The 12,850-nt window shown below is 49.0% G+C and overlaps 1 protein-coding gene across 3 annotated transcripts in view; it reads right to left on the reverse strand.

Moving 5' to 3' along the window:
* Positions 1–11,765, reverse strand: part of SLC1A7 (solute carrier family 1 member 7) — a 46,554-nt gene extending 34,789 nt beyond the window's left edge. For 2 of the 3 annotated variants that reach the window (XM_060005207.1, XM_060005217.1), the window contains exons 1-2: positions 11,616–11,750; positions 4,875–4,954 (exon numbers count right to left, since the gene is read on the reverse strand). In XM_060005207.1, coding sequence (XP_059861190.1) covers positions 4,875–4,954; positions 11,616–11,750 — 215 coding nt within the window. Of the gene's footprint in view, positions 1–4,874; positions 4,955–11,615 lie in introns of all 3 variants that reach the window. The other variant, XM_060005198.1, reaches the window with a different exon arrangement.
* Positions 11,766–12,850: the final 1,085 nt, after the last annotated feature.

Here is a 12,850-nt window from a genome sequence, read left to right on the forward strand (position 1 = left end):
CAAAAATCTGTTACGCTGACCACCAGGAAGAGGTTAGTGTGAATGACAAGGGGGAAGTGAACTGACCCCCTCCCAGTAACTCACATAAAAACACAGCAGTGCACATGGCTCTTCTCCAGAGAGGGGTCATGGCGACTGGTTCTGCCCACTGGCTGGGCCATTTCTTGTTCAGCAGCATGAATGGCTAGTCCAGATAAGAATGCTAATTTATTTCTATGTCACTACTGTGCAAAAAATGGTGTCTGTACCCCATAATGTGGTGTGCCAGCTGTGAGTGTGAATTCATTTAACTAACAACACTGTGTCCATCCAGGGTTAAAAGCAGCATCAGGCATGGAGACAGGTCATCATCACTAGTTACCAGTAAATGAAGGGCTGGGAGGATTTCACGGAAGAAACTTGATCTAGGTCTTGAACACAGAGGGGGACTTAGCTAATTAAGAGAAAAGGGCGTTCATGGGAGGGGAGCAGCATGAACAGAGGTGGTATGTGGCACGCTTAGAGGCTAATGAGGTGACCAGCCTGATGCCAGAGGCTTGGCATAGGGAAGGGTGGCAGGTTCTACTGGAAGAGGTGGGAGCACCCAGAGTCATGGGTGCCAGGCTTGCAGGTTATTGGAACTGAAGCAAATGTGCCTTGATGTGTATCCTCCCACTGCCCTGGAGCAATTTATACTGCAGGAAACCTCTGTCTCCTGGTGGGGGGTACAGCTTGGGGGCCCTGGGGACCGAAAAGCAGCAGTGCTCATGCCAGGCTCTTCAGGTATCCAGCCAGAAGCCCTGATCCCAAGACATCAGGGTTTCTTTTCAAACCCTTAGAACACTTGTGGAGCTTTTAAACTTGTTTGGGCCCTTTGGCAGTTCTGGTTCAGTAGGCCCGGCATGAGACCTGACGTCTGAATTTCCAGAGTAGCTTTGGTGACTCTGCTCTGTCCGGAGTGACAACCGCCACACCAGAGTGGTTGCTCCTTGAGGATACGGATGCCCCGCCCTGGGCTGGCCAGGAGCAAGAGATCAGGTGACCGTGAGCGATGGATGGATGGATGGATGGATGGATGGACGGACGAACGGATGGATGGATGGATTATAGACCAGTTGAAGCTAAAGGAATGAGAGCTCAGGGATGGTGCAGTTTGGAGCTCAGAAATGTGTCATTTCCCCCAAGAAGGTTTAATTCTCCCGTAGTAGGAAAGTTTTAAAGCACTTCCATTTTTCAGTGACATGGCTGCTTTGAACCAGCCGAAATTGTATAATAAACAAATGAAACATATGAGCACACACTGGCTTTTCTCAAGTTAATACCACATTTCGTTTCCAGCCAAGAGAAAGCACTTGAGTCTGGTGGTGAGAGACCAAATCTTTGAGAGCCAGGACCCAGAGAGCTGGATGGGCCCAAAGTCACTGGGTAACCTGGGTAAACTGAGACTCAAGGTGAGGGTGCTTGCCACAAGATCACGTGATTTGGGGAGAAGCAGGTCTGGGACCCAGGCCTTTGACTCTGACTTCAGGATTTTAAGTTAAATAACGTGCCCAAGGTCACACAGCAAGGAAATGGCAGGGCCAGGATAGGAACCCAGGTCTGTCTGACTCCAGGGTCTACTCAAGGGCCTCTGCCTTGGAGGCATTTCAGTTCTGAGTAAGAGGCAATGCCCTGGCCGTAAGTAAGGTCAACAATAAAGGACGATTGGGACTTCCCTGGCAGTGCGGTGGTTAAGAATCCGCCTGCCAATGCAGGGGACATGTGTTTGAGCCCTGGGCCGGGAAGATCCCACATGCCGTGGAGCAACTAAGCCCGTGCACTACAACTACCAAGCCTTGCGCTCTAGAGCCTGCAAGCCACAACTACTGAAGCCCACGCACCTAGAGCCTGTGCTCCGCAACAGAAGCCACGGCAATGAGAAGCCCACGCACCGCAATGAAGAGTAGCCCCCGCTCGTCGCAATTAGAGAAAGCCCACGTGCAGCAACAAAGATCCAATGCAGCAAAAAATAAATAAATAAATAAACAAAAACACAATAAAGGATGGTCAAGCTGCCTAACAATATTGCAATACAACTGGGAAAAAGGGAAACAACAAAAAAAGTCCTGTGCTTCCTGCATCGACATGCTTACTTGGCTGTCATGTAATTATTTATTTTCTCATCAGTCTCCCAGGGCAGGGCCGTGTACCAGAAAGCACAGTGCATGATTGCTGAATTCATTAATCCACTTGGCAAGTATTAATAAGCACCTATGATGAGCCAGGCATTTCGTGTGAAGGCCAGAGTGGAACCTTAACAGAGTATTGTATCTGCCTTCACAGAGTTTACAGTCCAGTGGAAGATAAACAGGTTAACACTTGAATCCATATAGAATAACAGTACAAAATGACTGCTGTGCAGGAAAAGGAAATGGGCATGCTGGGGGAGAGCGAAGGTGGTGGTGAAGGGGCACAGGTTGGGAGGGCCTTTCTAAGGAGGTGACATGGAAGTTGAGATCTAAAGGAAGAGGAAGGGAAAGACGTGTAAAGCATTGAGGAAGCGTGCTCCAGGCAGAAGGGACAGCATGTGTGGAGACCCTGAGACGGAGGAAGGGTTTGGTCTGCTTAGGAAACTAAGAGGTCTGGGGACTGGAGTGAATGAGGCATGACATGAGGTGGGGCACAGGCAGGGAGGATCCTGCAGGGCCGCCAAGGTTATGTTAAGGATGCAGGGGTTTATTCTAAATGCCACGGGAGCCACTGAAGGGTTTTAGGTGAATGAATGGCATGGCCCGCTTGGCTTTTCACAAGATCACTCTGGCCACCAGGTGGAGAACAGATGGGAGGGGAACAAAAACCAGAGCTGGGAGACCAGTGAGGTCACTGTGGAGTCTGCCCTGTGGTAGGGGTGATGCTGGGCTGTAATTGGGGGGAAGAATCAGCTGGAGTCGCTGCTGGAAGAGCTGGGGGTGGGGGAAGAGAATAAATACGGAGGCTTGAATAACTGGGTAGGTGGAACTGCCGCTTACTGACCAGCAGGACACAGGAGAAGGAACTGGTTTGCGGGTAAAATCTCAGGTTGGTTACGCTAAGCTGAAATCCTCGTGAGACATCAAGTGGCAATGTCAGGTAGGTAGTTTGAGTGGCACTCAGAGGGGAGGTTGGGGAGGGAGATCTATATTTGGAAGGGCTGGACTTGTAGGTGGTATGTTAAAGCCGTGAGGACAGATGAGAAAAGGCCTGAGAAACTACAACGTTCAGAGGTTGAGTAGAGAGAGAGAAACTCGGCTCGGGGGGGCAGGGAGCAGACAAAGCCAGAGAGTGTAAGGGCATAGGGAGGAGTGTTTCAAGAGGGAAGGAGTGACCAACTGCTGTATCAACTGCTGTGGACAGGTCACGCAGAACAAGAACTCGGAGTGTCCTTTGGGTCTAGCAATATGGAGCCTACCAGTGACCTTGACAGATTCCCTGACTCAGTGAATGACTCAAAAGAAGCATGAAGAGGAGACAACCACGGAAGCGGGTTGAGGAGTCAGGGAAAGCTTCTGGAGGGAGGTGGCCTTTCAGCAGAGACTTGAAGGCTGAGTCCTGAGAGACCCAACTGCTGCCTGCACAAAGCCGAACTGAGCTTAACAAGGCCTCCTGGGGGCAGCAGAAAGCACCATTACCTGGCCTCCCGGGCGGGGGGACCATTATCTCCACCACCCTAGAGGGAAAGGGTTAGGGTTCTCAGCAGGGAGGCTGAGAAGGCTGACGACCCTGTCCCAGGGGACAGAGCCCAGTACGTCCCTCAGGACTCAGAGGCTTGTCCACTTCCCTCCCTGCGCGCAAGTCCTGGGAAGTGAGGATTCCAAACCCACCGTCTCAGAGCAAAGGGCTCTTAGACACCATCTGGCACCGCCAACTCATTACACATCTGGAAAATCTGAGACCTGGAGAGGACCAGGGGCTTGTCCAAGGTCACCAGCACACCAGTGGTAGAGACCAGGTGACCTCCAAGGATTTGCTGTGGCCCCACCCTAGTGGGTAAAGACTGAATTCTTTTTTTTTTTTTTTTTTTTGCGGTACGTGGGCCTCTCACTGCCGCGGCCTCTCCCGCGGTGGAGCACAGGCTCCGGACGCGCAGCACAGGCTCCGGACGCGCAGGCCCAGCGGCCATGGCTCACGGGCCCAGCCGCTCCGCGGCACGTTGGATCCTCCCAGACCGGGGCACAAACCCGTGTCCTCTGCATCGGCAGGCGGACTCCCAACCACTGCGCCACCAGGGAAGCCCCAAGACTGAATTCTTTAGCCTGGCATTCAAGGTCTTTCATGATCAAGCAAGAACCCATCCTCCAACTTCATCTCCCACCTGTCTGCCCTCATACCCTGTGATCAGCCCTGAACGTTTAGCAAATAGATAGCCTCCTACAGTCCTCGCAGCAACCTTTTGGAGTAGGTGTTACTATTATCATTTTACAGATGAGGAAACGGAGGCTCAGAGAAGTCTGACCTGTCCAAGGTTCCACAGCCAGTACAGCACAGAGTTGAGCCAGGATATCATCTCGTGATCATCTCCAAGGTCATCTTTTCCCCCATGTCTTGCTGCAATCACCACAAAGAGCCTCTCCCTGGGAACAGTGTGTGAACTCCCTGGCCCCGAGCTACCCTGGAGTCAGGTCACGTCCCAGGACTCCAAATCACTTACTCAAGTCACTCAAATGTCCACTGAATGGGACTGAAACAACTGGTGTCACTGAATGACCCAGACTCCAGCGCCTGTGCCACAGTCTACGCCCCATGAAGCCCCCAGAGTCACACCACCCAGAGCCTGCAGTCCAGCTGTCCACAGCAGGAGGAGGCGCCTACAGAATCCGTACAGAATCCTCTTCCTGCAACCCCACCCCAGACCTCCCAGCCAAACACCCGCCCCTCACCTGGAGACCACCAGCGGTAGGATCAGCATCTTCAACATCCTCATCAAGAGCTCTCCGGGAAACTGGAAGTAACTGATTTCCTGAAAACACAGCAGGAGTTGGGGTTATAGCAGGTAGTACAGACTTCACAGTTGCTTTACAATCTTCAAAGCACCATTTCATCCGTATTCTCCTGTCTAGCCCATGGACAGCAGAGTCCATGGAGAAAACACTGGCTTTGCAGCCAAGCAGACTTGGATTCTAACCTTGGCCCCCTAGAAGTAGCTGCGGCCTTAAGCAAGTTCCTCGGCCTCTCTGAGTTTTTCTCATCTGTAACAGGAGGGTAATAACCACTTCACAGGGCCACTGGGAGGCTTAAATGAGAGGATGCACATGAAGCACTTGGCAGAAGGTCTGGATGAGAGTAAATGGTCAGTAATCACAGCAGATAACAGCTCTCCCCCACCTTTTCGCCATTCACCTGCCTAGCCTTGCTACAAATCGGTCTCATGTAACAGATGATAAGTGGCGAGAGGGCAGGGCTGCCTACTGTTCACACATTCATTCAGCCCGTACTTTGGCAGCCATCGTACTGGGCACCCAAGAGTGAATTAGGCACCGTTCCTGCACTGGAGGAATTGTCAGTCTACTTGATGAAAAGACTGACTCGTAAACAGCATTTTTGAGTCAGTTTCCCTTCTGCACTGGGTTCCCTCGCCCCACACTTTTGTCAATTCTTACCGACCCTTGAAGCAGGGCTCACATTTAAAATGCTGAAAGAGAAAGAATCGGATTGGTTTGTGAGACACCGCTCTCAGTATTAAAGAGCCCTTACTGGGCAGAGTTCTTGCGCCGGGCTTCCTCATGGGCTGCTGGTTCCAGCCTATCTGCCGGCCAAGCCCTTGCCCAGTCAGCTCTCGCCAGAGTAACCGGTCACATGACTGGCACCTAACAGCGCAAGAGGAAGGTACTCCAAAGCCCAGTTAAGTATGAATTTCGGATAAACAACAAATATTGGTTCTTTACTTACACTAAAAATTATTTGGGGCTTCCCTGGTGGCGCAGTGGTTGGGAGTCCGCCTGCCGATGCAGGGGACGCGGGTTCGTGCCCCGGTCTGGGGGGATCCCGCGTGCCGCGGAGCGGCTGGGCCCGTGGGCCATGGCCGCTGGGCCTGTGCGTCCGGAGCCTGTGCTCCGCGGCGGGAGAGACGATAACGGTGAGAGGCCCGCATACCGCAAATAAACCCCCCCCCCCAAAAAAAAAATTATTTGTTGTTTATCCGAAATTCAAATTTAACTGGATGTGCTCTTTTAAAATTTTTACATTTAACTTAGTTCAATTTTGCTATTTCTGGCAATGCTAGCTTGAGTCCACTTTCCTCAGAGGGTAAGCTTCTGGGTGAGGCCAGTACGTGGACTTGCAAACACCATCTGACTTAAATTTTTGTACTTGTAACTTTTTTTTTTTTTAAACACAAAGCCAAACATAACCCTTGGTTACTGGCCTGATGCTTTGAAAAGTCGCAAATTATAGAATGTTGGTGCTGAGAAGGGGTTTTACAGATCTCCTAGTGCAGCTGACAACACATTTTACAGCTGAGGGAGCTGAGCCAGGAGAGGGAGGTGATTTGCCCGCAGAGTGAGTTAGTGACAGTGCAGGACCGGAAAACAGGCCTCCTAGTCCCCTTCTATTACCATTTCCAACACACCAGAAAATCAACTTTTAAAAATTTACCCATCGTGGCTATGTCTTTTGAATTAATTTTAATCCCTGTGTATCTTCTTTAATTTAGATAACACTATAATGATAAAAAGGCAGCCGTTCCTCACCCATCTCTATGCTTAACCCCAACTTCCCAGGAGTGACCGTCCCCAACTCCTCTAGCTGTTTTTCCTTTAGTATTGTTATTTGTAAATAATATGGTTATAATGCTATTTCGAGATATATCTTTTTGACATCTATTAACTTCCCTGCCATGACAAATGAGGACTTAATTCTTACTCCTTTTTTCCTCCTACCATTTCACCATTATATCAATTTTTGGTTTAACTAATTGTCAAGGTTTAAAATATTTTGATCACAAAATATTGCTCACCATTGAGCCAACCATGCCTCCTTTCTGTACAACCTTCAGTTTTCCCCTGAAGTTAAGAATTGACTGATTTTTCATTTACCTTGTTTTCTGTGAGCCACTCATTAATTTCTTCCAAGTGTTTTAACATTGCTTTTTAAATGTCTAACAATAGTATTTTCTATATACTCAAACACATAGGTCCGTTTCTAGGCCCCTGGGACCTCAGTGCAAGAGCTCTCCATCCTCTTGTTCCAGGTTGGACAGATTGCTCTCTAGGCCCAGTGGTTGTCAGGGGTCTCTTCTTTGCTGTCATTCTGGGACTTTTTCCCATATTGGAACCCTTCTTTCCTGGATCCCTTGCCTTCTTGGCTTACTTCTTTGTTTTGCTGGAATATCTCCTTTGGTAGCTTCCTAGTAAGCGTGAATGGGAGAGAAACTTCTGAGTCTTACATAGTAAAAATTTTTTATTCTAGCTTTAACTCTGATAATAGATTGGCTGTATATAAGACTCTTAGTTTAAAGAATTTCCTCTCCAAATTTCAAAGGTGTTTCCTCTTTGTCTTCTAGATTCCAGTGTTGCTTAAGATGTTGGGAGCCTTACTTCCTATTCTTTACATTAGACCCAGTTTATTCCCTCAGAACCATTTAAGGATCACCTATTTATCTCCAGTTTTTCTGTACTTTTCATGAAGACATACCATGGTATGAGATTTTCTCCTTTCTTTTTAAAAAATTCATAGTGCTGGGGTTTCCCTGGTGGCGTAGTGGTTGAGAGTCCGCCTGCCGATGCAGGGGACACGGGTTCGTGCCCCGGTCCGGGAAGATCCCACATGCCGCGGAGCGGCTGGGCCCGTGAGCCATGGCCGTTGAGCCTGCGCGTCCGGAGCCTGTGCTCCACAACGCGAGAGGCCACAACAGTGAGAGGCCTGCGTACCGCAAAAAAAAAAAAAAAAAAATTCATAGTGCTGTGCATACCTTTTACTTCAGAGAAATGTTCTTGTTTTCTCTGTGAAATTTTTCTCTCCATTTTTTTCTGTTAGCTCTCTTTAAAACTCTTGTTAGTAACTTGAATGTTAGACATTCTAATTTTCTTATATGTTTCTATTTTTAGCTCATTTTGTTTTACCTTCTGGAAGAGTTCTGCAGCTTTATCCCAGCTATTGATATTTTTATCATCTATTTTTAATTTCCCAAAGTTCTTTCTTGTTCTCGAATCGTTTCTTCTTTTTGCACCCTGTTCTATTTTATGGTCACTGTACCTTCTCTCATGTCTTCAAAGAACTTGAGGAAAGGTTTTAAGAGTTTTCTTCTACTCCCTGCATTGCCTCTGCTTCATTAGAGACCTACCGTTCTGTTCGTTTGGTCTTCGGCTTCTGCTTGTGTATAAGTGTGACACACTAAACTGCTGTGTGCATGAGTGGGACTTGTCAACTGATGGCTCCTCAAGGAAGGCTAACAGGTGAAGATGTAGCTTTTTCACTGGGGGCAGGGTGAGATGGGGAGAATTCCCCTTCACAGCAGAATTTGGAGATCTTTCCTCTGAGGCTTCAGTGAGACAAGTCCCTTCCTGCCTCTGGCTGTGTGTGGGGTGGGAGGTGGGGGGATGGGGCTGTACTTAAGCCCAGCTGACAGCAGTCTTGTGGGGACCCCACGCTCAAGATGCAGATGTCCACTAATTCACCTGAAGCATGCGCCTCACCACCTCCCCTCCCCCAACGCTTACAGGTGGGCCTAACATCCCTAAGTCAACCTTCTCTGGTTCCTTGGGACAGGCAGGGGGATAGAGTTAGTGGATGAGGGGTCCCCTGATTACATGAACTGTAGGGGTCGAACTGCTCCAGTTACAAAATTCTAACCAACGTCCCTGATTTCAGCTGCATGCTTAACCCTTGCCTCCTGCAGCGCCTTGCACTTTCAGGTCCAGAGCCCTTCTGGAGTTCTCCAAGACAAACTCAGGTGGTATCTGCTATCATTCTGCTTCTACAGACACAAGATTTCAGCTTTCTGTGCTCTACTAAATGAGATCATTCAACTCTATCCACTTCCCATCCAGGAATTATTGTCATTCCTCGACTTCTTTTCTCGGTTGTCTCCGTTTGTATTGTCTTTGTTCTTGGGAGTTTATATTTTTAAACAATTCCATTACTACAGTTTTAGTGGTATCCCAGGAAGGAAAGAAAAATGGGTACAATTATAAATTCATCATGGTTTAACTGGAACTCTCAAAATGATCTATATTTTTAAATGAGATACTTATTTCCAAAGATAAATCTTGTGATTTTGTAAGTTCTTTTCACAAATAGAACATTCTACCATTTTGCACATTGTTTATGATTTTTGCCTTGTTGCATAAGCTTACAAAATAAGAAGGGTTTGGTTTCTGAGTCACAGGCAGAGATCAAATAAACAACTCCTGGATTTCAAAATAAGATGCTGACAAAGCCAATTCCTGACAAGTAATTGTTCTAAGACTCCACATCCTTCCTTCAATTTATCTGGCAGGTTAATCCAGACCAGAACTTGTTAGCGCTTCCAAACAGATGGGGAAGGCAGCTTTGGCAAAGGAGGCGCCAGATGAGTTTGGCTTTTAAGAATAGGCATTCCAATTTGTTTTCACAAAATAATCTTCCTGCAAGAAATATATTTTCGTTGCTGAGGAAAATTAAAGAAAGTGGCTTGCAAATTGTTTGTGCCATTGCCAATTTAATTCAGGCATTAGTTGAGGGTTCTCTCTGTGACACTGAGCTAGGCTCACCTTTTGGTTCAAGAAAGCCCATGTGATAGTCAGCAAGTCAAAGGCTGATGGGAGAAATAGACTCTGAACAAACAGCTCTGAAGCAAGACCTCCAGCAGCTGGGTTCCAGTGGAGGGATGAGCATGGGGTGAGTGTGGGAGGAGAGTGGGCAGATGTGGGTAGGTCTGGAAGAATTTTCATAAGATATGGGATCTATGAGGCGGTTCTTGACGTTGGTAGGACTTGGACAGGTGGGTAAGGGAGGGAGGAGTAAAGTAACACTCACTAAGCACCCACTGTATCCAGGCACTGATGAATCCTTGTTTACTCCTCACAGCAATTCTAGCAGACATACAGTCCCACCCTTTTCCATTTTACAGATAACGAAACTGAGCTCCAGAAAGGAGACAGGAGTTGGCCTAGGACCACACAGCCATTCACTAGTAGAGTCCAAGTTCAGGGTTCCTCTGACTCCAGAGTCTATGCTTCTCCCTAAATAACTGATAGCACCTTAACAGTGTAACTATAGTAATAGCGGGCTCGATTCCCAGAGAGGCGTGTTTTCCTTTTAATGGAAGACGAAATCTGATACCTTGAGCCCCGGTTGTAGAGAACATATTAGATATCACTGAACTGCAGGAAGAGGAATATTATGAAATAAGGAATCTTCCAGAAGCCCACTGACAAAAACTCTCCTTGACCAAACTTTAGACCGGCCATTCTGAGCCCTCTTTTCAACTAAGCCTCATCCTTTCTTCATCCTGCTTCACCCATTTGTAGCGTAAACCCTGCTAAGTCAATTTAGTGAGAATCCCCCCAACTCTGCCTTCAACAAAGACCTTGTTAGTGGGTTTAGCAAGACTTCCCCTCCCCTATCCTTGATGTCTCCTCTTAGTAATTTTCTAGTCACTGACCTCACTGTGCTCATTGGCTGTAAATCCCCAGCTGCAGTTGCCGTATTTGAGTTGCTCCTGATCGCTCTCCCCTGTCGCCATGGTCTTAACACCTATCACAGTAGTCCTGAATAAAGTCCTCCTTACCATTTAACAGTGTTAGAAAAGTTTTGCCTTCGACAGCATGAGTGTCCCTCCGTCTCCCGCATGAGATGAGCGCTAAGTGAGAAGAGGGCCCTTCCCCAGGCAAGGCATCATCACCCTTGCAGTTACACAGGCCAGAACCCTGGGGGCCTGCATTGCCTCCCTGTCCCCCCAACCCCACATCCAATCAGCCACCACATCCTGAAGCTATCTCTTTGGGAAACAGTTCTCAGATCTGCCCTGCTCATCCCCACTGTCATGTCTCACCCTTCACCTGGCCCCCTGCCAGTCCCGCCACTACCCCATCCTCCACTCAGCACCAGAGGGATGTCTCCAAGCTCAGGTCTGACCATGTTACTGCTCAGAGCTTCTCATGGTTGCCCCAAGCCCGTGCTCGGTGCTGGGATCTAGAGGCCTGATGGCCCCTGTGCTCTAGCCCCTGCCTCACAGCGTACATTCCAGCTGCTGTGAACAGCTTGCTCCACCTGCCCCCCCCAGCCCCCCGCAAACCTCTCATGCCCCTTTGCCTTGCTTCTGCTGTTACCTCTGCCTAGAATGCCCATTCCGGCTCTCTGCCCGTGAGCTGCTTTAGGAGGTATTCTCTGATGCCTGCTTTGCATGCTTATAGGATCCCATTCTTCCCTCCCCTACAGCTCTTAGCCTGTGGTTATTCCAAGAAGGCATCCTTACCTCTCTTTCACCTGGAGATGCTGGTGTGAAGCCACTTCCTCTCTCACTCTAGTCCTGCAATGCGTTTATCACACCCACTTCACAGAGGAGAAAACTGGGACCCAGAGAGGCAAAGTGACCCACTGTCATGCCATCGGGGAGCCACGGAGTGGGAATGTGACCCCCAGATTCCTCAGGCCCACCCAGCCCTCCGAGATGGGGACCCGTGATGCCCCGCATGGCTGACCTGTGGTGAGAGGTGCCGGGTCCTCAGGAAGAAGCCGAGGAGGCAGCCCACGGTGACAGAGAGCACAGACAGGATGAGCAGTCCATTCCGCCTGCACACATCCCGCCCTCGTGCCAGGATGGCACCCAGCACCATGGCGAGCCCAGCCTGCTGGCCCAGGGCACAGCACCATTCCATGCACGGGAGGCCAGCCCGGGCACAGGGTCCTGGCTGGGGGCTCTGGCTCCTCAGCCGGCAGGTGGTCAGGGTTGCTAAGCGCTAGTTGCCAGCCCCACGGCCATGGCCCGCGTGGTTGCCCCAGAGGGAGGCCACAATCCTATTACCAGCTGCATCATTAGGAGCCGGGAGCAGATTAGAGCCTGGGAAATTAGAGCAGGCCATGTGGTTGGGGGATCAGACCTCAAAGCCAAGTGCTCCTTTTAGAAAGGGGAGGGGACAGGGGACTGGTGGGAGGAAGAAGAGAAACATTTGTTTGGTTGGTTTGATTTTTACCTCCACTTCATTCCAGAAAGCATTGAAGGCAAGGCAATAACTGGCAATAATAAATAACAATAAACTAGCAAAATAATGAATAACTAGCAATGCTAGCAATCGTCAGCATTAAGCATTTATTGTACACCATGTGCTGTTCTAGACACACATTACTTGTATTAGCACATTTAATCCTAGCACTAAATCCAAGAAGTAAGTACTGTAAGTATCATTTTACAGATGAGGAAACTGAGGCAAAGAGAGGTCGGGAAACGAGCAGGTTGTGTGGGAGTCCTGTTCCAGTTGCGTTACCTGTGTGAACGATTGGGAATCATCCCAACAACCCCAGGGGTCCAACCTTCATTTTACTGAAAGTAAAATGAGATTGAGACCCCAGGAGCCAGAGTCCCTTGGCCATGGGACTCCGGCCAGAGCTAGCAAGTAGCAGAGTGGAAATCAGGCCTACGTTGTTTGGTTCCCACCACGTGTACAGGTGGATGGGTTCAAAGGTGCTTCTCAATATTGTGGGGAATGTAGGATTTGAGTCCAGTGGACCCGAGTTCAAACTTGGGCTGTGTTACCCGTTGTGAGGTATGTCCTTCAGGGCTGCTTTAAGCCTAAAACTGGGAACGCTGTAGGTTCTCAGGGCTTATTATTTTTAGAGAGACAGTGCCCAAGGGACCTACTTTCAAGTCCCAGCTCTGCCACTTACTAGTTGTGTGATCCTGGAGCAGCCATTTAGGAGCACACTGCCTCAGTGTGCT

Source organism: Delphinus delphis, chromosome 1, assembly GCF_949987515.2.
Source record: "Delphinus delphis chromosome 1, mDelDel1.2, whole genome shotgun sequence".
In the NCBI taxonomy this organism is placed as follows: Eukaryota; Metazoa; Chordata; class Mammalia; order Artiodactyla; family Delphinidae; genus Delphinus; species Delphinus delphis.